Below are 24,690 nucleotides of genomic sequence, written 5' to 3'. Positions count from 1 at the left end.
AAAGAGTAATGAACTGCCCACCCACCTGAAATTCAAACAGCAGAACACACAGGAGAAGGCAGGCGTGAAACCAGCCACACACAGCCCTCGCTGTGCCACCGCCACCCCCGGCGGACACCCCCCAGGTCTGGAGACGCCATCCCAACTTAGAGATTCAGAGAAGCCTCAAGGACCCAAGAAGCCAACGTGGAGCAAAGGGAAAACTCTATACAGAGGTCAAAATTCACAGATTTTGGTGTGTCAGCAGAAGACCCTGTTTGTGTGAGAGCCCGCGTGTCCCTGGAGGGTGTTGGAGCACCCAGGCAGCGCCCAGGGTTCCCCTCCAGCCCGGCTGGCAGAAACAGCAGTACCTGGGGGGTGAAATTATACCTGTCAGTCCCTGGTTTCTACCATTCATTTAAAATACATATATATGTATGGCTGCAGATGCCCACTCCAACGAGCAAGAGGAAGCAATGACGTAAACGAATCTCCCTGCAACTAAATGTCTCCCATAACACATTTCATGACTTCATCAATAGCAAAAGCACATCAAAACATCATTTTCCCTTTAATCTTCCTGAATTGACTGTGACAGCTTTAACGCCCCCCGCCATTCAGCTCCGAAACCTCCATGGCTGCCCTGACTCCGCTCTCAAACGCGGGAACACCAGTTCCTCCGCTCACCGCCACGGGGGGAGCAAAACCTTCCACACTCACTGAACTCCGTGATGCTCCCGTGGACCAGGGACTCGCTGTCACCTCAAGGCAGGAGAAACTCCAGCATGAAGCCTGAAGGCCTGTATTTCCCAATTACCTGGCAGACAGAAAACAATCACAGCCGTACCCATGCAGCGAGCACCGGGCCACCGCACACAGAAATCGGGTCCCACACTTACATACCCTGGTTACTGCACAACTACAGCAAATACACACGATGCAGGTGTACGCTGGCACGCAAAGTGGACATGCCCGCCATCCCACAGGGATGGAAAAGCTGAATATTCCTGGACAAATATTCCTGCTGGACTCAGGCCACCAGTACAGCCAGGGGGCCACCCCACCGAGGAGGCCAGAGATGCTCTCCCTGCCCCATGTCACTGCCTGGCTGAAGCACCTCCCTGCCTGCCCTCCTGCAAGGACAAGGCACCTGTACCTTCAACTCCATTATTTAAGTTGGTAAAAAAACAAGGAAGGAATTAAGGATGCAGCTGCTTTCCCCGTAAAGAAAAGCCCTACAGCAAAGCAGACTTAACAGAGAAGTGTCTCCTCCAGACAAGTTTTTAGAAATGAAACCATCCACACACTGCACAGCCCCGACCCCCAGCACCGCTCCCCCGGCAGAAGAGCCAACACCAGGCTAAGAGCGAAAAAGGTAAAATGACTTTGGAAAGCGTTTGTCTGTCGTTGCCGCACGCGACACCCCCACTGACACCCCCACAGAAATCTGCCCAAATGCCTTCTTTCTAAAGCAAAGACATTTTTTGAGGTACAAAGTTGTTGGCCAAGCACCTCCCAGTTATCAAAGCACACAATGAAACGACCTTAATACCAGCAGCAAGTCAAGCTTAGCAAGACGACAACTTAATGTTCTTAATATTTGCTTTGTCCAAGCCGCCTGTAGGCTCAGCTATTTTAAACATCATTCCCTGAGCATGTACGATACATGTGCAATATGTTACACTCTGGTAGCATTCCAGACACGTGTCATCCTTTCTGCTGTAACCATTCTGTGTTTTGGAGGCATCAGCCACAATTTTCCCCATCTTAAATCTGCTTTCTGCGGGCGCTGCTCCCCAGCCACAAGCCATCAGGCTCCACCGTCCCTCCCTCCTCCTCCTCCTCCTCCTCCTCCTCCTCCTCCTCCTCCTCCTCCTCCTGGGGCCGAGCGCCCTCCCTGCATCCCTTCGCCATCGTTTCCTCTGGCGAGCAGCTGACAAAGGACCCAGCCTCAGCTCATTCAGTAGCACCTTTAGCCTCTGTCCCCAAGACACTGGTCACCACTCGGCTGGATTAACCCTCCCCAGATATCCCCCAGGCTCCTGGCGAGGCCACCCTTCCCTTGTCTTGCTCCGTACGTTATTCCCATTCTCTTCCACATAACAACTTGCCCAAATTTATATGATTCTAAAGTTTGTTTAGCACCATCTTTTCACCCAACAGCTAGACCTAACGCCCACATCTCATCGTCTCCCCACTCAACCTACGCTTGTACAAAACACCTCCTCTGATCGTCTCTCCAGCCAGAGCCAATTCAGGTGTGAATGGGCCCAAAAGGCAGGCGTGGGTCTGCCCTCTCGCTGTGCCCAGGGTAGGAGCCAGTCCCCACAGCACCCCCTCACCACGGCGGGTTTGGGGTTCGGACGGGACCCCCCCATCCGCAGCGATGTGTTTTAGCCCCCCCTGGGGACACACACTTCCCCCCTGCCCCTAAGCTGCCTCCTCTCTGTCTCAGCACAAACCTGGAGCTCCTGGCGCAGGGGGTGTCTTCTCCCTGCTCCGCCGCACTGTTCTCCTTGTGGTTTGCACCATCTTCCCACAAACACATCCCAACCCCACTGACCCCAGCCCTCTCCCCTTGGAGCTCTGTGCGGGTCAGCAGCCCCCCCACTGCCTCCCCACCTCCTTGGGCAGAGCATTCCCACGCGTCACTGCTGACACATCCACGTATTTTCAGTATTACTGAGATGGGAGATGGAGAAGACACCCCTGGGACCAGCCAGGGCACCCTTCTGAACCTCAGGGTACCTGCCAGACCAGCGTCAGCAAAGAGCAGGCACCCTAAAGTCCTGGGGGGGAGCACTTTTGGTAGAAAACTGCATTTTCCTCATTTCCTTATGCTGTATAAAGACTTTTTTAACCATAAAATTTTAAACAAAGTCACCCCGTCAGACGATGGTTTTCCTTGTTGAAGGGATACATCAGTGAGATGAAGAGCACGAATGGAGTTTTGGGGTGGGGAGCACATCCAACAGATGGCCTTTAGCACCAACCATTAAATTGAGTTCAAATAACTGCAATTGGAAGGAAAAAGCTGACAGTGACTTGGCACGATCTCTTACATACAAACACACCGTGTTCTGTTTGTGCCGTACCCTTATTCACTTTGATGTATCATCATTCCCCGCTCCTCTTGATTGCTTTTCAAAAGCGATCTAAATTAACGTGAATTGGTAAAGGGTAATTATCCCTATGAATAATTAGTGCATGCTAATAAATGCAAAGTAGGACCAAATGCTAAGTTTTACCAGCACTGACAGCTCTTGCTCACGACACCCGCTCCGGCAAAAGGGCACCCACCGGACAGTGGCCAAGGGACAGGAGGGCAGCTTCATCCTCACTGCAGGAGTGACTCCAGGCAGCAAGGAACAAGAGAAGCACAGCTCCTGCCTTTTCTCTAAAGCGTGGTCTTACCGTGGCCAAGGAATGGCTGGGCTTCTCTCAGCAAAATTCTACAGGAATCTGTATTATTAAAGATACAAGACACTACCAAAAAGAGGAAGAAGATATTAGCAAGAAGAGGAAGACAAAGATGCTACCAAGAAAAAGACAACAACATTTCCAACAAGAGGAGGAAAGAGGAAGGTTGCACTCATCTAGATATTTGTCATTAACTGTCACTGTCCTGAGCACCCAGAGCTCGGTGTCAACGAGCACCACGTCCCCGCAGGGCCAGGAGTGGGAACTGTGGAGCCAGCTCCAGCTCTGCCACCAAGGGTGACACAGCAGCTCCTCAGCACACCGCTCCGTCGCCGCACGTCCTGCACCCTGCCCTAGGCAAGCCTTTAACGTTTATAGTTTCCATTAAACTTTATTAAACTGAATAGCTCCACGCAGCGCCACTGAGAGGGACCTCCAGCACGCAGACTGGATTAAACGGCACACAAGAACAAGAAGAAATATGCAAGTGCCTTCTCGGCACTGGTAGGAAGCTCCACACATAAGAAGTAAGATCCTGCTTGAAATAAACAGCAGTTCAGAATTGTCTCCAAATTGCATTTGCCACCTCCTCAAAGCCAGGACAGACGTTCTGGCATCGTGATGGGAAAGACATTAGTGAATTAGGGGAAACGTTTTAAATCCAGTTGGAGACCAGCCCACCATTATTTTATTAGTGTGCTTTTTAAGAAGTTTAGCATGTAACAATATAATGAATCTAAAAGGGCTATTTCCCCATCTTTTGAAAAAGTGGTGGCTCAGCACCGAGATCAGGAAGCCGTAACCAGCCCTCAGCTGTGGGGACATGGTGTGGTGACCAGGAGCCACAGGATTAGGGGAAATTCACCACAAACCTTCAGAAGGCAGACGGCAGAGGGGAAATCAAGCAACAATTTAGACTGACAAGTCGTTGCTTGGAGCACCTCATGGACCTCCAGAATTACCAAACAGCTGAGGCTGGCCCAGACTTCTGGAGACCCTCCACCAGCCCAGCCAAGGACAGAGACTTCACAACCCTTCTGAGGAGCCCACTCTCGTGTTAGAGCATCATTACAAGAAAAAAAAAAAAAAAAAAAAGTTCACAATCACATCGCTTGACCTGCTGGACAAGGCCTTAAAGCAGCCAGGACGCTGTTAGCCTGCTCTGTGGCAAGGCTCATGTGCTTTGTTCTGCTGGCTCATGTTCAGCCTCTGGTTCACCAGGACCCCCAGGTCCCTCTCTGTAGAGCTGTTTTCCAGTCAGTCAGCCCCCAGCCCGTGCTGGTGCCAGCGGTTCTTCCTCCCCATGTACAGGACTTGGCACTTCCCTCTGCTGAACTTCACGAGGTCCCCGTTGCCCGTGCCCCCAGCCTGCCGAGGTCCCTCTGGGCGGCAGCACAACCATCTGGTCTATCGACCGCTCTCACTGCGGAACACACAGCAACTTCCTTGAAAGCGTCAGTCAAACGTTTCAGGTGGAGGACTGACATAAAGATTGCTTTCTTCATCTGGGATACAACTGGACTCCAACAGAAGTTTCATGACTTCTCCAAAGCAATTCTCTCCTTGGAGCCTCGGTGGTTCCCTGTGCTGCCCCTTCCACTCAAGCTCAGGCTTTGTCTAAGAGCTGGTAGTTTTCTTTATAATGTAATTTCCCGTTGCTGAGGCCAGGCCATGTATCGTTAATTACAGAGTCACCACAGCGCACAACAGCCCATGCAGCTAATGAGGCTGCTTTAAGCAATATGATAGATGCACCCGCTGACGAGCCCCGGCACCGCCGCCTTCCCCTTCGTCCACCTCCACGCGGGAGGAGCTGTGGAAGCGTCACCTGTCATCCATCGCACCCAAACCCACCCATCAGGCCCAGAAAAAGCGATTCGCATTTCCCTCCCTCATTCGCAGAGCAACAACAGGTATAAAAGGAGATTTATACCACCTTCTAGTGCTCTGCTAAGCAAAGCAGTAACACTTCAGCCCGTGTAACTACTGGGTTTCACGAAGGCTCTCTCCTCGGTTTAGCACACGGCAGTCCAGTCTGAGTTACAGGAGAGTTACAGCAGGTTTAGCTTGGATCCACAGTGTACCTCACCGGCAGGAGTAAAGCATGGGGGAAACGCAGCTCCGGTATCGTGGCTCCCTTTCCAGGGGGAAGTTCTGCTCCGTCTGGGAAGGACAGGGCTGGAGGGAGACATGGTGGTGTGCAGGTGGCTGGTCTTCATCAGCGCCGAGGGGAAAACACGAACGGGTCAGCTTCTTTTCACAAAATAAAATGTAATTTAAATGCTGGGAGAAAAGCAGTGTAATCAGAACCGGGTGAGGGAGTACCCGGGTGGGCATCAGATCTCCCGTCACAGCAGGGTTTTATCATCAGACGGACGAGCACCGTCAGAGACACATCCTCCGACATCCCCACTGCCCGGCAGACCCAGGGCTACCGCAGAGACGGTCTGGGGGCGCTGGCAGTCCGCAGAACTCGCCCTGCAACCCCCCGAAAAATCACAGTTACTGGTACAAAAAGGGTGCGGCCAATGGTATTTTAGTGAAATAAAGATGAAATTTCTCCCTGGAGTCATACACGCCGCCCCTCAGACCGAGGAGGGGGGGTCTCGTCCATCCGAGCACACCAAGCAGCAGCCAGGGCTCTCACTGCCATGGCCCTTGGGCTCCTTTCCTTTCCAGGAAAAAAAAAAAAAAAAAAATCACACAGAATGGCCTTCAGGGAACTAATTAAGTAAAATATGCTGAAGCTGAGGAAGGCAGCAGGCTGGGGACAGATCGACCCGGGGAGGCAGAGTGCATGAACGAAAACATCCAAGGCCTGTACAAATAATCTCATTTTTCTAACAGCACTGGTAAAGCAATTTTAAGAACAAAATTGAGACTTATACTTTCATTCTAAGTTTTTTAAAAGGAAATTATGAACAAAACCACTAACACTTCATTAAAAAGGTGGAAGGTTACATACTAATATTTCCCTGAAATCATGTCAGTCTATACGTTATGGGACCATATCTTATTAGGGATTAATCCCAAACTGTTGAATTCAGTGAAAAACCTCCCTTTAACTAAGGAGCCTTTGATTAACTCAAACCAACACTGAAACTGAATAAAACAAGGAAGGGGAGTTGTCCAGCCCTGTTTTATTGTCCAAACTAAGTGATGTGCAAGTACTGAAGTAAATTTAGCCATAGATTTCATTAATAATTATAAGCAAATGAACTTTTTAAAAAGCTACGGGTTTGATCCTGACAATTTTACTGTGTGTTAAATGGCTTATTTTCTCTCCCCGTCTCCCACCAGAAAATGTCACAAGATCCCTTTACACATAAATTACGCCCAATAAGTTGCCTCCAGCTAGGAGGTGTTATTAGCTGCTGGATGAAGAACAGCTGTATTACACAGAGATGCAATTATGGTTTAAGGAAAAGATCGCCATCATGGAAGCGTGATTTTTCTATTCAGATTTAAAAACTAGGGAACAAAATCAATTCCCTGTGGTAACAGCAACGTGTGATCTCCAGCGGGGACGTGGCCGGAGCCATCAAGTGGAGCGGCCACCGAGGGATGGGACCTCAGCCAGAATCTTCACTACAGCCTCGGCATCACCCACCCTGACCCCCCCAGGACATGGACACGGCAGACACCCATCCTCCTCAGAGAAAAGGAAGAGAAATCCTACCGGAGAGGCCAGCGGAGCTCAGCCCTGGTGCAAGGAAAGCTCGTGTCACACGAGAGGATGCGGGTTCTCTTTCCACATCACTGTTATGCTTTCTCCCTGCCTTTCCTCCCCTGCTCTCAGCTCTCCCTCGGCGGCACGTCCTTACGGGCTGTATTTATAAGGGCCCCATCCCTGGAAGTGTTCAAGGCCAGGCTGGATGGGGCTTTGAGCAACCTGCTCTAGTGAGAAGTGTCCCTGCCCATGGCAGGGGGGTTGGAACTAGATGATCTTTAAGGTCCTTTCCAACTCTAGCCATTCTATGATTCCATGAGAGGCCGGGGGACTGCAGAACATACCCCTGCTGACAGACCACCAGCAAACCCTCGCTCACAACTGTAAACTATGTATATTTGCGCCAATCATTTTGTCCAAAAAAATATTTCTCCCCACGGAGCATCTTATCTGCATTTTTCAGCAATAAACTACAGCAGGAAAAAAAAGGGGTAGGGGAGAGGAAATCAGAGGGTTGTTATTTGTCTCTAATGAATTTCGGAGAACCTCCTGCTGCAGGTCTGTCCCAGCCCGGCCGGCAGCAGGAAACGGGCCCCGCTCGGGAGCGGAGGGGAAACCACCGGCGTTACACAAACGCTCGCTTCGGCACGACGGCAGTTACCCATTTCACCCAGCACCAAAAGCCCGTGTTCGTACGGGACTGGAGACGTGAGGGTGCACAGACCGCCGCTACTGCGGGCCCAGGGCAGCACGAGAGCGGGCACAGCGGCCGTCCCCGTCCCGCAGCACCAGGGCTTCGACCCATTTGGGGAGCATCTGTCACCAAAACCAACGACCCCGTCACCCCGGGGCCACAGACCCTGCTGGCTCGCACCAGGACACTGCGGCTTGGGGCAGCTCCCCGCCGTTGGGGATGTACGGCCACTGAGGACCTAGGGAGAGACTCCACGATACTTAAAAGCAAGCCGGGGAGCGTGGAGCGGGCCAGGGCCACCATGGTCCACCCCACACACCCCACTGCCCAGCCTGGACCACGCCACAGAGCATTTCTGCCACAAAGCCATGGCAGGAACGCTACCAAACACCCCCTTTCCCCCCACGCACCCCGTTCTCACAGCTCATGGCAGGGGACCAGCTGGTACCGGGCACCCCGACGATCCGGTCCAACTCCGCAGCCCCTGGAGGCAAAATGGAAGTGTCCTCTCTCGCACTCACACTGCAAGACTAGTTCACCATTATAGAAAATGTTCCGTTACTATGGTGATGAGGAGTTGGGGGAAAAAAAAAAAAAACACCACACTTAGAGTGGTGTAAACACAGGTTTTCATATGCAGATTGCAGGATTCTGTGCTCACAGTTCATAGCGATTTATGAATTTTCAGTTATTCAGCCAGCCAGGAAAAACTGATTGTTTACAAATACAAAAGTTTAGTCCTAGATAAATTGCAAACAAAAATAGGCCAGAATTCATCCTATATATTATTCCCAATGACTAATTCACTCACCTCCAGTCACACATTGAAACCTAGTCATGCTAATTTTAATTACTTAATTTAGGGGGCCACTCTTCCCCATTTCCCTCGCGCTGAATCTATTTATGTACCTATGACACTATTTTCTACCCTTTGTGGATAACACACGTAGTAAACGAGGAATAGAGGCTTTCAGTGAATGCTTCGACAATCCACTGCATTCAGCTTTGAACTGCTGGCCCGAAGGTGGAACCAGCACTGATTCATAACCTCGCAGATCTTTTTTTAAGCTGCAACTCAACATTCAGAGAAAGACTAAAATAGCCTGAAACAGTTCTGGCTGCCGGTTGTGATGGGCTTTCAGTTCCAATGCCCTGACACCAGTCATTCATTTTTCTCCTTTTCTGAGCCTTTTCAGAATTGATTTCCAGGAACACGCACAGAAACAGCAGTCTCCCGCCCCAGGCGCCTGCCTGCTTCCCTTGTCTATTTCCCACATGAAAACCTGTCCGGAGAGTGCAGCTCCCGGGGAGGAATCTCGTCCCACCTCGGTTATCAAGTGAGTTTCTGCAAGACGAGGCATCAACCGGACTCTCCCCAGGTAGAACAATGCCGGTTCCCGCGGCTGTTACGACAGCCGAAAGGCACAGAACACACACCAGAGCGGTGTCTGTCACCGGCACCCTCCGAACAGTTGGGTGTCCCGGCTCCCCAGCTCCTCCTGACTCCAACGGCTCCAACCACGCTTTGTCCCCAGCTGAGCACGGCCCCGAGCTCACCCACCCATGCGGTGGTGCTGGACGCAGCGGGGATGCATTAGCACCCTCCGTCGTACCGCACACCCCAAACACCCCCCAGGCCCCGCATTGGCCGACGCCGAGACACAGACAGCACTCTAATGTTCCATCTCTATCCGGTTTACACAGGATTTGATACTTTACACGTTAATCCCCTCCGTCCTACAAAGGCCAGGCGTGCAAACAGCCTGCAGTCAGCCATCGTCCTGGTCCAGACGCCGCGGCACGGGAACCCTCCAACAGCTCAGCAGCAGCAATAAAGGCCTCATATTCTTCTGGCAGCGCTATCAGACAGTCCACAAGCAGATGGATGTATTTGTAAATAAGGCAGATCAGTTTTGTCAGGTTGTAATTGGTTTTAGAACAAGCAATTCCCACGATGACAAACAACAATTAAAGAGCACAGAGCTCCCACAGAGCACAGCTCTGACGGGTTCCACCAGAGGGACAACAGCGGAGGAGAGCGATGGAAGTGCTACCAACAACACACAAATGGCACCATCCCGAGACAGGCCCAATGATGCCACGTAGGAGAATGGGAAAAACCAGCAGCACTCTCAGGGTGGTCCCAGAAGGAAGCAGAGCCTCTTCCACCTCCCAGGTGGCTGGTGCCATTTGAGCTGCGACTGGAGCGACAGCAAACACCTTGGCAATTCAGAACCTGCAGGGATCAGTGGTCCTCCCACCCCGGCACGTCACCTGGACGGCAAGTTTACAGAGAGTAGTTATGCTACTGGGAAACTTGGGAGTCTTCACACAAAGGTGCTACTGGGGGCAAGGACTCCTGAAGAGAAGACCTGTGACCATCCCCATGACTAACCGCTGCGCTCTCATGGAGCTTGTCATGGCTGTTTTGTGCAGACAGACTGTCGGGGCAGCTGGATCACCCCCACCACAGGAGCGTGCTATGGCTGATAAACGAGGGTCCCGGTTCACCACGTGAAACCCAAGAGCCAGTTCTGCTGGTTCCTCACCTTTAATGCACTGCCTGAAACCCTCAGAACGCTACCGCTCCCCAGGAAATCCCCAAGGCGTCCCCCACTCCTCAGGAGAGATAGCACCAACACCCCGCTCTCCAGGGGAAGACGCTTTGGTGTGAAGAAGCCTCACCACTCAAAGCCTCAGCACCGGCTGCTCTGGAGCCCGGCACAGCAGTTGTGTTCCTGTTGCGCCCTCCAACACCAAGGTGATGCCCCAGGCACATCCACTGCTCCCCACCTCCCCGCAGTGCCCCGGCACCCAGAGCCAGCTCTGTGTGTGGCTGCAGAAGACGCACAGCTGGGCACAAAACACCCGTTCTAGAGGAAAAAAGGACATTTGCCATGAGCTGTCAGAGACTCAGCGTTACATCTTCCGAGGTGACTGGGAGTACGTTTGGGTCTGGAAATGGAATGTAGCGAACAAACGTTCGTATCTATCGATCTGTGGGAACTAGTTCCCAAGAAAGGTTCTTGAATTTTTTTTTTTTTATTTTTTTTTTAAAAAATCCCCAATGAAAGTTTAATTCTGAAGAAGTTATTCTCTGGTTTTGTGACCTGCAAAATTAGCTCCTTCCGCCCGGCGCCTCAGGAGAGGTTCACCATCTGCCACACGCTGCCCTCCCATCTGACACGATGCCGTCTCCCTGCACTGGAGAAGCCTTTGTGAAGCTTAGGTAACTGCATCCCAGCCCCATCCGCGAGGGGCAGGAGAACACGCCGCAGGATGCAGAGCAGAGGCAAACAACGTGCGTGTCTTTTTCCTCTTCTTGCTCACCCAGGTCAGTTCTGAGCTGACTTCTCACACGGAACAGCTTATTGTTGTTCCAGCAAACTGCCATCCCACAAGAACAATAACGAGCACTCTCTTTGTTATGGTTTCACTTTCAGGGGTTTGTAATACCACATTTTCACTTACAGTGTGTTTGCTTATTGTTTCTGTAGGGATTTTAGCAACAGTAGGTCAAGAGCATCCACACAGAAGCGCTGTGCAGGAAAAGCTGCTTTGAAAACGGTGAATCACTCAGAATGCCATCGAGCAGGGATGTTAAGAGACATGAAAAATGGTTTAGAAGAACCTGCTTCCCAAGTCCCTTGATATCATCCAAGTTAAAATCAGTTCAAGGCTGCTATTTATTGTTGTTCAGTTTTTGCCACACATCCTCAGGTTTTTCCAGAGCTACCCAAAAAATACAATTACAGTGGAGATCCTGATCTCCAGCTTCATTTATTACGACGGTAGGAGTCCCACTCACCTTAGTGGTAAAAGAGACCAGGGCAGTATGACAGTCCCTACAAAACATCGGCTGTGTGCAGTAGAGAGCAAAAAGGTTAGAGGAAAATCTGGCAAAATAAAAGGTTAATCTTCTGTATGTGACTGTCTCACAGACACCTCTGGGTGCCACCACGCTTGCACGTACACGGACCCTCACATCTCCTCAGTGCGCTCACAAGCCGTTCTCTGCAGAATGACCTGCACAGTGACTCTGTCTTCTCCACCTCTCTCTGCCTGATGTGCAGACCCAGCCACAACACACAGTTCCGTTCCCCCGAGGTGTGAAACGAACGGGTTTCCATGGCAGAGCAGAGCTGTCCCGAGCTATCGGTATGTCTGTACAACACCCAAATAACTCATGCTTTCCTGCCCACCATGGATGTAACCTCGGGTTGCAGCTCGCTCTCTGCGGGAGCTGCAGTACATCTCTGAAACTTGAAGTTGGGCATTACTTGCACCGTGGTGGTGGAGATCCACCAGCAGAACACCACCTCGTCCTGCCCCGAGGAGCCGAGAACCTTCCTTGAAAACAGGAAGCGGCAGCTGAGTCGGGCAAAGAGGCAGGAGGTGGTCAGGGACCTCAGAGGGACTTATCGCCCCACATCAGCCCATCAGCCTGTTCTCTAGACCTCACAGAGCAAGCAGGTTTCAAAGAGATGGTGAGAGGAGAATCACACAGGGCACACACTACCCAGCTGCTGCGACAGCACAGACACGTCTGACAGACAGGCTGAGAGAGTTGGGGGGTTCAGCCTGGAGAGGAGAAGGCTCCGGGGAGACCTTCCAGCCCTTTCCAGTCCCCTCAAGGGGCTCCAGGAAAGCTGGGGAGGGACTCTTGATCAGGGAGGGGAGCCAGAGGACCAGGGGGAAGGGTTTGACACTGGAAGAGGGGAGATTGAGATGAGATGTGGGGAAGAACTTCTTTGCTGTGAGGGTGGTGAGAGCCTGGCCCAGGTTGCCCAGAGAAGCTGTGGCTGCCCCATCCCTGGAGGGGTTCAAGGCCAGGTTGGAGGGGGCTTGGAGCAACCTGGTCTGGTGGGAGGTGTCCCTGCCCAGGGTGGGAGGTTTGGAACAAGATAGGCTTTAAGGTCCCTTCCAACCCAAACCATTCTGTGATTCTATGACTGAAGCAAACGCCAGGGCACAGGCAGCTTCTGGTCCAAGACACAGAGGTCAAGGACCTGATTCCTGCTCCTACTCCTGACTCACAGCCTCCTGCCCAAGTCTTGCAGGAGATGGCTTCTGCACCTCCCCGTCAGCCAGAAGGGCACAACACTCCTGCCAGCCTCTTGGAAGCGCCAGGAAAATAAAATCATTAATACTCTCAAACATTTTGAAACTATTACACAGGTATTTACAGAAATGCCAGCATTACTTAACCCAGCAGCCTCTCTCGGAGCATCGCTTTGATGCTGCAGGGGAAACGATAATGTCTCCAGCCAATTGTGTAATGCTGTACACGGGGACAGAAACTGTTCTCTGATCTCTCCAGCAATCACATTCCACCCTGGAGCACGATACTCAATTGTGCTGACCTCAGCATGCTTCACTGGACAGAACATTGACTGTAAAAGTACTCAGCCCATTTGACAATATGCCCATCTCCATCAGGAAACAATCATTAGGCAACGCTGAGAAGTGAAAACCCCGCACCATATTCCAGCCTACACGTGGTAGAGTGTAAGCACCTGTTGAGCACCAACATACAAATAACTTCCCAGTAAGCAATTAGCACCCTCTGGTACACTACACTACTGCTGAGGCACGCAGAGTGACAGCCAAAGGTCTCTTACTGACAGGAAGGGACACACCAGAGCAGACCTTCACCAGACTCTTTCCTAACCGTGCGAGGGACACAGCCTGATCCCTCCCGCAGGCCGGGGTTCTGGTACCCGATCTCAAGGGCATGAAGCACCACATGCCAAAGTGGGTGGGAGGCATCCCACCCATCCAGGAGGACTTGCTTCAAACCCACAGCACCGTGTTCCACAGCAGCCCAGTCATATTTTCAAACAAAACTCTCTATCTTTTGGCCAGAGCAGGACTTTCCCACCTCGTAAGGGTCACTTGGGGCACACTGTCCCTCCGAAGGACAGCACGTCCTCCCAAATAACAGAGAGGAGAAAACAGCTGCCTACAATAACGTTTTCTTAGAAGGCCCAATACGTCTTCATCAGCTAACGGCGTCTCTCCTTCCCATGGAGGTCACCGCTGATAAGTGGTCCACAGCATCCTTCCAGAGACACCTGAACAGACATCCCTGTCCAGCTTACAAGGTCTGGAGACACAACTCCACAACGACCCTGCGTCACAGGCTGCAGCACCAGCATAAATCTGGAGTAGCTCATCAGCTTTTGAGGGCAAACCAGAACAGAAAATGTGGAGTTTAAGAAAAAGCTAAAGATCCTCTCTGTTCTTGGCAGGGTAGTCTTGCAGGCAGTATTTCCCCCTTCACTAAGTGACCAGCTAAACACAGCTTTAGTGCATCACTTCCTATGAAGGACACACACAAGGCCAGCAACCCAAAATTATCTAATTGGTGATGCTGAGCTAAGAAATCTGTTCTTCGGGTCATCTGCTCTAAACAAGAATGACTCGTTCCAAATAGCAGAACATCACCTCAGACTCTAACCACGCCACAGAATAGCCTCAAGACCACAAATAACTCCACACAAACAAAGCTCATCAATGCTACAACATCTAAAAAAAAACCCAAAAACAATCTTTGGGGCTCTTCCACGGTAAAGAGGAAGCCACTGCTTTATGAAGTCCATGACAAGAGACCTCTGCTATGGTCCTCCAGTGCATGATACTGTTCCACAAAGCTGGACCTCAGAGGTGAAGCTGGTCCAACAGAAAAAGGCAGTGGAGAACAGGGCTCCCTTTTCCTTTACTGGGAATCACTATGGCCAGACCTCTATCTCCTGATCTCTGGTCATTTACATGCTGTTGTATCCTGTTTTCTTTTTAAATATTTACTCTTACAATACAAACAAAATAGCAAAACAACACAGCAATATTTTATAGGGCTACTTTCAGAAGCAAGATGCATTGGAGTGACTGCAGGCCCTCACCACACGTGACTGTTCCTCCCAAAGGCCCAGGTGAAAAATAAAAGTAAAACTTGGGGTTTTTTCCTCTTGAAAGCTATTGTTCAACTCCGAAGGAAAGAGGAGCTGTTGAGCGCAGAGAGGCTGCGTAGTTTCCCCAAACGCTCCAGCCCCCGGACCTGCAGCACCAAATGCCTTCATGGAGAACCTCCCCTGAACGTCAGCTCGGTTCCGCGGGCAGGAAGGGGCATCAGTGAAGCCAACAGAAACGGGGCTGCTGTTCAGGGAGGCACCTTGGTTTAGGATAGATGTGTAAGCAAGAGCATCTCACAGCCATAGCCTCCTCCCAGTTTCCAGCTCCCTGGTCCCCCCAGGTCCTCCCAGTCCAGGGGTTCCCAAACTGGGGACCTCATGCCAGAGCAGACGGATGGACAGACAGACCCAGCACTCCACAGCCACTTCGAACAAAGCTGTGAAGAGCAGCCACGAGGCACTGCTGTCGCTCCCCCTACAGAGCTACATCGGGCCACGCACCCTCTGGAAGAGGCCAGGACAGAGGCACCAATTCCCGCAGGGGAATTACAATAGCACACCTTTTTACATACCTTAGCTTTTAAAACAAAGGGGAAGATTTAAAATAAAGAGGGTGACTTCACACAAAGGGGATGATTTAAAACAAAGAGGATGATTTAAAACCTCTCCCTCCCCTCCACGGACAGGATCCTAACAGCTGCCTCCTCACCGATGAGTAATGACAACCCGGGGATAAATAACGAGGCCGTATATTCCCCAGCCGGCCACGCCAGGGCTGCCGCGCTGTTGGCGGTGCCGTTTTTCACGTGAACTCTAAAACCAGGCAGCTGACCGCTCACGGCCGTTAAACCATCCCACAGCACCGTGGCAGCGAGAAGGACGCATCGGCCCCGTCACATCGACGCGGTCCCGGCTGGGGAACCCCTCGGTCATTTCGTTCCAATACCCGTCCTCCCTTCCCCTCCTAAACCCGGGTGTCGTAATTGCTCGGCAGCTGCCTCTCCCCAAGCCCCCACAGCTGCCTTCCAGAGGTGAGAAAAGGGACACCAAAATAAGTCATCTTGGGCCAGTTTTTTGGAGAAAAGCTTACGAATCAGGCTCTTGGAGACGTGAATGGTTTGAAGTGCATCCAACAACCGCAGGCGCAAAGCAGGGGCACTGGGAGAGGACTGGAAGCCCTAAGGAGGCCATCAGTGACAGGTACAAACCATCATTACCCCTGGCTGTGTGGGATCAGGCTGTTTACTCATTGCTGTGTCCTCCCTTGCTGCTAAGATACACACCGATACAACACACAGAGGTGGGGCTCGCGCCACACAATAGGTATTAGCAAGGAATATTCATCGTTTTAAGGAGGAAGGTTTGCTGGCAGCTCAGCAAAAGCCTCCTGGGGGTAAGCCAACACTGGGGATCAAACAGCCCCCAGGCTGTCAGAAAGGGCAGATAACTCCATGCCACTTGGTTCTGGAGAGGGGCAGGAGGGACAGGACAGCACGCGCCGCTGACCCCTCTCCAGCCCTGAGCCCGGCCATCCCTGCCCGGACGCCTGGACCACCAGCCCCCAGCAGGAGCACAAAGCCCTCCGAAGGCGATTGCTGGTGCTGCCAGGGGTGGTGGCCTCACAAACAGCTGCTGAAACAAAGCCAAATTCAGGCAAGAGAAAATTTAAGAGCTGAAGGGGGAGGGTTTCCCCCCACCTTCGATGGGGGAGTGTAAATCCTGCTCCTGATGGGTGCTGAAGCCCTGCACACAGAGCTTAAAATATCACACCAGGCAGAGGCAAATAAATATCTGCTAAGCACCTGAAGCCCATTCAGTGCTGCTCTCTTACCACCCTTAAAACCCTTCACCTGGAACCAGCAGTAGCTACAGACCATGAGTAAGTGTTGTAAGAGGTTTTTACCGTTATCAGCAAGAAGGGTAGATTGATAAATAACGTCTGCTGCACCCTGGCACCTGCCAGCTATCAGAAAAGAAAACAGCTAGGCTTACAAGGATCAAAATACCCTCTTTTCTGTTGTAACGCAGCTGTCGGCTCTCAGCAGACATCAGGGCAGGGTGCCTCGGCCACATGTTGCTCCTGGTCCCTACAGGAGGCAGGAGCTGAGGGACACAAAGGAGGTGTCCAAAGTAGAGCAAAGCCCATGGGAGGCCTCTTCACCACCATGCACTTCCAAACACGGCTGAATTTCATTTTTTTTAACCCATTAGAAGAACATGGCAGGAGAAGCACAACCTCCCACCCCCACGATCTGGCTGTGTAACCACACCACGAGGTGCCAGGAGATGAAGCCCCACCTGGCAGTGGAAGCCAGGGACCTGGACCTAGCAAAAACAAGTCCTGCAAAAGGTTCGTGGCTTATCCCTTGGCCACTCTCTTTGCCATCTTCTCCATCTCCACCTCCACTCTGCTGTGTTTGCTTAAACAGCCTCAGCTGGGGCCAAAAAGCTGTGTCTTTTGAGGGAAAGACACTTTAGTGATATCACCTGTCTTATCTCCAAATCATACAGAATGGTTTGTGGTGGAAGGGACCTTAAAGACAACCCAGTGCCACCCCCTGCCCTGGGCAGGGACACCTCCCACCAGACCAGGTTGCTCCAAGCCCCCTCCAACCTGGCCTTGAACCCCTCCAAGGATGGGGCAGCCACAGCTTCTCTGGGCAACCTGGGCCAGGCTCTCACCACCCTCACAGCAAAGAAGTTCTTCCCCACATCTCAGCTCAATCTCCCCTCTTCCAGTGTCAAACCCTTCCCCCTGGTCCTCTGGCTCCCCTCCCTGATCAAGAGTCCCTCCCCAGCTTTCCTGGAGCCCCTTGAGGGACTGGAAGGTCTCCCTGGAGCCTTCTCTTCTCCAGGCTGAACCCCCCCAACTCTCTCAGCCTGTCCTCACAGCAGACGGGCTCCAGTCCTCCCAGCATCTCCATGGCCTCCTCTGGCCCCACTCCAACAGGTCCATGTCCTTCTGATGTTGGTGGCTCCAGAGCTGGAGGCAGCACTGGGGGGGGTCTCCCCAGAGCGGAGCAGAGGGGCAGAATCCCCCCCCCTCGCCCTGCTGGCCACGCTGCTGGGGATGCAGCCCAGGCTTTCTGGGCTACCAGCGCACATTGCCAGCTCATGTTGAGCTTCTCATCCACCAACAGCCCCAAGTTCTTCCCCTCAGGGCTGCTCTGGTACCTTGCCATCCTCCACTTTCACCGCCTGCACCATCGCTGTGAGGCCACCCGTGCCGTAGCCGCGCTCCTGCCCTGGCGGGTCACGCAGAGCGGGTGGTGAGCGCTGGGCCGCGTGCCGGCTGTGTCTGACCCAGAGTAAGGTGCCCGAGCACACACCGACACACACTTCTGACCAGTTGCTGTGAGCTGGCGGCTCCTCCGTCCCTCTGACCACGGAGGCAGCCCAAGTCCAAGGCGTTTTAGGAAGGTCCATCCCACCACCACCCCACCGACCGATGGTGGGAGCCTCAGCTGAACCATCCCAGCCTCCGCCAAAGCGCCCGGGACTTTAGCTTTGCAGGAAACATCTCTGATGGATTCAATTTGTCTCCATTAGAGTCTGCAAATTAATCTTCGTTACGAATCGCATACGTAGCTCTCCGCTGTTCTCTGCGCACGGAGGTCTCGTGTAAAACCCATCCGCCAGGCCCGCGCCATCAGGCCCCACTGAGGAGGCGCAGGGGGTAAGTGGAAGATAACAACAAACGGGTCTATTCGGGAGCCGGCCGGCCCCGGGGCAACGCGGAGCCCCAACTCCGGAGTCTCACAGCAGAACCGGATCAGATTCATCAGGATGTGCCATCTCCTGCAGGCCGCTCCACCCAAGCCGGCAGAGCTACGCCAAGGCCCGCGGGTCACGCTTCCCCACCTGTCGTTAAGCAAGACAATTCAGCCAATGGAGATTTTATATCCGTTTCTGCAATTAATATTTAGCAGCTCCCTACCAGCCCACCCAGAGGGAGGGGACCTGTCTCCTCTTCTGCACAGAACCATTTCATTAAAGGGGCTGTCAAGCTCCGAGCCTCCACGTCTCGGGAGCCAACCGGGAGCCAAACCTCCCCCCTGAGCAAGCTACGATCCCAGAAAATAATTTGGTATGGGAATTTTCCCAAAACTTTCTGAGCAAAGAGGAAAGAGAGCACTAGGTAGGAAATGGGAACAGACATAAAAGAAGGGATGCAGCTCCTGCAACAGGAAAAGTAAAATGAAGCCAACAAGAAATGATAAACTAACCTAAGCTGCAGCTCTCCTACAGAAATGGGAAAATATACATCATTTTTCTTTGGCCCCAGGTCTGCAAGCCTTTTTAATGTTTTTATATGCTAAATCCATCAAAGCTCCAGTTCTATTATCAATTTACACAGCAACTAAGAGTCCTAGAAGTGCAAGAAATCACCCCATCCCCACCATGCAGGGTCTCCAGGGGGGCCTGTCGCCTGCCAGCCCTGTGACAGGGGAGGATGCTATTGACTCGCAGCAGTCTCCCAGCCAACAATAACCACATAGATCATACAATGACCCAAATTTTTCCAGGGTTAAAGGAAAGCTTCAGGAAGCAATATGAAATTGTAACAGGCAATCAACAGGATGCCCAATTTTCTGCAAGATTTACAATGCTCTACCATAGACGGTTGCATCTACATAATTAAAACTGGTTAGTTTTGCTGCATTAAAGCAACAAATCATGCATTCGGCAGTAATGAGGAAAAGACATTTATTTATCTTTCTAGCCAGAGAGACCAATTAAAAATGCACGTCTGAAAACACTCGCTTTAAACTGTGCATCTAAGGATCTATGTATTCTCTATCCCCCAAGTAGCTCCGACGTGGCAGTTGCAAAGAAGCAGCCATATCTTTATTGGCATTTATTTTTAAAGCAACCGTTCCCATCTGCAAATCTAAGAAGGACAAATAAGAAAACCTGCCTCCTAAGAAGTACCCAAGGTGTTTTCTTTCTGGTGCCGTCAAGCGAGCATCTGCCTCCAGCCCTGGGGCCAGCCCCCTCCTCTCCCGAGGGCAGCGGGAGGAAAGGCTGGAGCCACGGCAGGACAAGTGACAGGAGGGACCGCAGTGTGGGAAGAGGCCCGTCAGCGGTGGCTGGGCTCTGGAGAGGTGACAGAGAGAGGTCCCCACGCAGGGGCAGATGGCAAGCGAGAGCCGCGAGGCCAGCCCGCCCGCCGCAGCCACAGATGAGGTATTTCCACTCCTAAAAACGGGGCGGCACCGATCCGGAGCCTCGGGCATCGCTACCAACCCGGTCTGACCGTGCCCCGGCTATCAGCCCCCCCAGCCCTCCCTCCAACACCCAGCCAGTGCTCAGCGACCCGCGCACACCCTCTATCTCCTCAAAGCATCCTCACCATCACTCCCTCCCACCAGGGGAAAAGCAGGCACCATTCTCCAGGGAGGAGAAAGGAGATAGAGAGCCATTATGGCTGATAAATCACCCCTGCGCACAAAGATTATTCACCAGTTAAACTCCACTCAGGCCAGTCATGCTCCCCACACAGAGGGGGGCTCATCGATTTTTCCAGCCCCCTGGGGCGCAGGAGGTCGTGGCAGGGCTCACCCCCCGCTCTCCTGTCGACGGGCTGTCCCCGAGCCACGTGGGGCTCCTTCCCGCGGCCCCGGCAAGGGCCTGTCCACAGAACTTTCCTCAAAATCAAACCAAGCAACATGGGGTTTTTCTCCCCGCCCTGTTATTCCCAGTTGCCCATCGGGCTCCTCTGGTAAATACTTGGGCAGCTGGGGGGTTTTGATGAATTCGGGCACTGCAGGACGGTCACTGCCTTGCGGGAGCCCTGGCTGCTGGGTGACACCCCACACCTTCCAGGCTGCCCGGGTGACCGCACTGGTCAGCACCCCGCCATTTCCAACCCTCTACAACATCTGTCCTTTAAACGCCTTTTAAACGCACCCCTGCTGTGAATTCCCTTCACTCCCACCCCTGCCGATGTATTCCCTGTGGTTCACACGTGGGGTTTTCTACCTTTCTCCCTATTTTCTTGACCGCCCCACAGGGACCCCCACTGCGCTGTGTTCTGATTTTAGCTCCATCCTCCATAACAAGGCATCACTTCTTCAAATCTTCATCTTTTATCATCTTCATATGTCAGCTCTGCCATGCCAACACCCTGTTTGTTAGCCTCCCTCGCTGCCGCTCCCCCTGCTCTTTCTCTGGAGATTTGGGTACCCGTCTTCACCAGGGTTTAGGTATGAATAGAATAACGATTAAATCCCTGAAGGACAGGAGCAGAGTATCTGGGATAACAAGGTGGTCTACATGACATCCCCAGGCACGTTCCTCAGGACTCGCACCTTTATCCTCCTCCCACAGTTTAGGGGGGTGGGACGGCCAGACCCGCCCTGGTCCCCACAGGGAGGTGATGCTGAGGGTGACCACTACCAGGATGGAGCAGTGAGCACCGGAGCCCCTTCACCTCACTGAGGTCACCCCCAGACCACCTCGGTCCTGCGAGGGACATGGTGCATCCCAGGGACAGAGCTGGCACCACCTGGAAGGCAGCGGGCAGCCGGGGTCTGACTGGTCCCACCTCACCCCAGCCGCCGTTAAACCCTGAGCACATCCCAATTCACCTTCATTCCGATGAAAATACAGGCCGAGCACCCTAAATCAGAAAATGTACATTTCTGGAGGTATAATTAAGCACAGAACGGTATCCAGGAAATTATTAGCATCTCATCAGCAAACCCCGTCTGGTTACAGCTGCCCAAAAGGCGATGGCTGTGGTGCAATAAAGCACCCCCAGCCCCAGCGGGAACTGCCCAACATATGGAAACCATGAGGCTACAGAAGCCGGGCCAAGAATGATCACGGCAAATGAGTATTCCAGTTACAAACAACAACAAGAAGAAACCCTGGAGATGTCTGCAGCGAAGCTTTTGGAAGATCAGACCCAGTCCTGCCTCCAGGAACCCCCCCGCAGGTCCCAGCACCCCCAAAGCAGGAAGCACCTGCCCCAGGACATCTTTGAGGACAACACGGAAACGTGGGACAGTCCCCACGGATAAATGCAAATCCCCTCCCCTAACACAGAACAATACCACGGGCTAAGAGAATATTTCATCTGCTTAACTGCAGGGTGCAATAACATCAATTTGCCCAAATTACACCCAAGCAGAAAGGTAATTGGCACTGAGCAGGGTGTGTTGTGACTGTCACATCACTCTTCAAAGCCAACTACAAAAGGCTGAAATGCAAGAAAGTAAACAATGGCACGAAATCAACAGACAGCCCCTTCCCCAAAACCCTTCCCTCCGGCCTCGCGCTGCAGCATCTCAGCTCTTCCTCGGCGCGGGGACGGCGTCGCCGGGCTCAGCCCAGCGCCCATCACACCCCGACCTCTGCGGGAAACACCCGCCGGTCCCTCTGCAGAAATGGCACCTTATATTTGTAATTAACTCTGTGCTAACCACAGCCTTGAACCTAACAAAATGGTGAACGCGCACCTACGTGAAAGGGGCAACGGGAGGGAGGTGGGAGCCAATTTTATATAATAGCTGGGGGGCTCCAAGGGGGCAACGTGCTGAAAAGGCATGAAGCGGGCAGTTAAATATCCTCTAACTGAAAGGGGGAAAGGAATTGCCATCAACTGACAGAATCAGGAACTGGTGCAATAACGAGGAGATTTACGAACGTAACTTACCCACAAGTACCAGTTCATACGGTTTGCTACTGATACTAAAAATCCTATTTTTGTAACAGAGATGGCTACACAGACTAATTTTTCCTGCCTGACGCCCTGCACACAGCCTCTCACCGGACTGCAGCCACTGGGGGTGTCTCAGGGGGTACCAACTTTACCATCCTAACTCTAACTGCAGCAAAAATTAATTTGGAGCCTGATATCTGATGCTTAGCGCTCTCAACAGACACCACCTTAATTATACCTTTCCCTAACACTCGGGGACAAGGCGGTCAGCCTCGGAGGTCTCCAGCCTGCAACGCTGCACTTGCATAACCGGGGGTCCGTCCCCGCACCCGCCGAACTTCCTTACATAAGCCCCGCAGGACCGGCGGGTCTCCTTCGCAGAAACGCTGAAATCAGGCAATTTTCCCCGCAGCTGCCACCCCTACACCGCCCCAGCCTCAGCCCATCTCCAGGGGCGCCGCCACACCGACCTCCCTCCTTGCGAGCCCCGGCCGCGGGGGCCGCAGACGGTGCCCAGGTGGGCGCGGGTCCCCCCGCACCTTCCCGCACCCCCCCGCACCCGCAGCGCCCGGGCGGGGGAGGGGGGGGGGGGGGGGCCGGGGCTCGGGGGCCGGTGCCCGCGGAGGGGAGGACGCGGGGGGGAGCTGCCCGGCCCCGCGCCCCGCCCGCCCCGCACACAAAGGCGGGCACCGCCGCCCGCCCCGCAGCGCTGCCGCCCCGCTCCTCCGCACCTTTGACCTGCGCCTCGTAGTCGGCGATGATCTCTTTGTCCTTTTTGAACCTGCCCTGCGATGTCATCTTGCGGGAAGGCGCGGGCTCCGCCGGGGCACCCGCTCCGCGCACCGCGCCGCGCCGCCGCCGCCTCACCCGGCCGCGGCCCCGCCGCCGCCCGCCGCTGCCTTCATTGGCGGCGCCGGCCGCACCGCCGCCCGGCCGCAGGAGCCCAGCGCAGCCGAACCGCGCCGAGCCGAGCCGAGCTCCGCCGCGCCGCTGCCCGCCGCCAGCCGAGGCGGGGCCCTGGCGCCGCTCCCGCGCTCAGGTTGCGCGCGGGGCGGGGCGGGGCCGCCGCGCGGGGAGGGGCGGGGCGGGGCGGGGCGGGTCTCCTTGCGCCCTGGCTCCGCCCCCCGCGGGAGGGGCGGGGCGGCCGCGCCCCCGGGAGCGGCAGCGGCGGCGGGAGGGCACTGGGGCCGGGCGGGGCGAGGGGGAGGGAGTCCCGGGCTGCTCGGCTGGGTGCGGCCCCGCCGCGCTGCGTGTCGACGCCGTTCCGTTAACGAGCGCTGCCCGGGCACCGTCCCCGCACCCGCGGGCCGGGCTCCCCAGGCCCAAACGTCACCTTTGGAGTCTGCCACCGCCGCCCCGTTCCCCAGCCCCCCGGGAACGGCACCGGCGACGGCACGTCCCCCCCGGCCGGAGGCCCGCGGGGTTCCCAAAGCCCATCAGCCCGGGAGCCCCTCCAGGGCCGCGGGTGCAGGGGTGACAGCAGAGCAGGGCTGGCGGCGGGTGCCCGGGTGTGGGGGTGATGCGCCCCTCGGGACGAGACGGGAGCTCTGGGGCTGTCCCTCGGGACCGCAGTGCGCCCCCCTCCCCGGCATCCCCGTCCCCCCGCCCCACGCAGCCCCCCGGCCGCCGTCGCTGCACGCCCGAGCCCGTCCGACAGGGCGAGCGCCCAGCCGCGGTGGGTCCCCGAGGTGGAAGCACTAATGATCACGGAGGCGGCGGCGGGAGGGGGGTCTCAACCGAGTCCAAGGCCCTTCAGCTGGCGGCGGAAGAGTCTCTGGCCAGCGCCGTCTGTTCCAACCGCTCGGGGAAAGCTCCAGGTCCCAAAACACGGCAAACCCCGCTGCTCAGAGCAACGACCAGGAGTTGGCTTTCGGTTTCCCAGCCGCGGGAGCAGGCCCAGCGCAGGCACAAAAGGCCGTTCTGAGGAGAGAAGCTCCTGCTTTGGGTGATCCTTCCGGAGCATCACCTCGCGGTGCGTCTGCAGGTCGGCGCATGGAGGTCTCCCTTCTGTTAGTCCATCATTGCGTTCACCCTGGGCCTGGCCCCTTGGCCAATAACCAAAATACATGTATTTTGGGAAAATAGGCTGGGCTCTGTAAATGCCCCTCTCTCTGTCCCAGCCTCCCCAAGCCCTGCAACACCTCCCCTGCTGCTCTGAAACATCCCCGGGAAACCCAGCACCGCATTCCCCCCCAAGGCCGACAGATCGCACCCACAACAGCTAAATTAGGGGTGTAAAAGTTGTCAAATCTCTTCCGTGTGGGCCCGGTTTGTGCAGGGGGAGACCCTTGCCGGTGACCGCAGCACAAACCTCCCTGCCAGCCCCCTGCAGACCGGGGGGGACAAGGGG

At 54.2% G+C, this 24,690-nt stretch overlaps 1 protein-coding gene across 1 annotated transcript in view; it reads right to left on the bottom strand.

The window, feature by feature from the left end:
- The window catches only part of SRGAP3 (SLIT-ROBO Rho GTPase activating protein 3), a 103,351-nt gene extending 80,213 nt beyond the window's left edge, over positions 1 to 23,138 (bottom strand). The window contains exon 1 of the mRNA XM_074152759.1: positions 23,072 to 23,138. Within this exon, the coding sequence (XP_074008860.1) occupies positions 23,072 to 23,138 (67 nt within the window). The remainder of the gene's footprint in view (positions 1 to 23,071) is intronic.
- Positions 23,139 to 24,690: the final 1,552 nt, after the last annotated feature.

This window comes from Numenius arquata, chromosome 8, assembly GCF_964106895.1.
Source record: "Numenius arquata chromosome 8, bNumArq3.hap1.1, whole genome shotgun sequence".
Taxonomy (NCBI): domain Eukaryota; kingdom Metazoa; phylum Chordata; class Aves; order Charadriiformes; family Scolopacidae; genus Numenius; species Numenius arquata.
The sequence above is the reverse complement of the archived record's forward strand: the minus strand, read 5'-3'. Positions and strand labels throughout refer to the sequence as shown.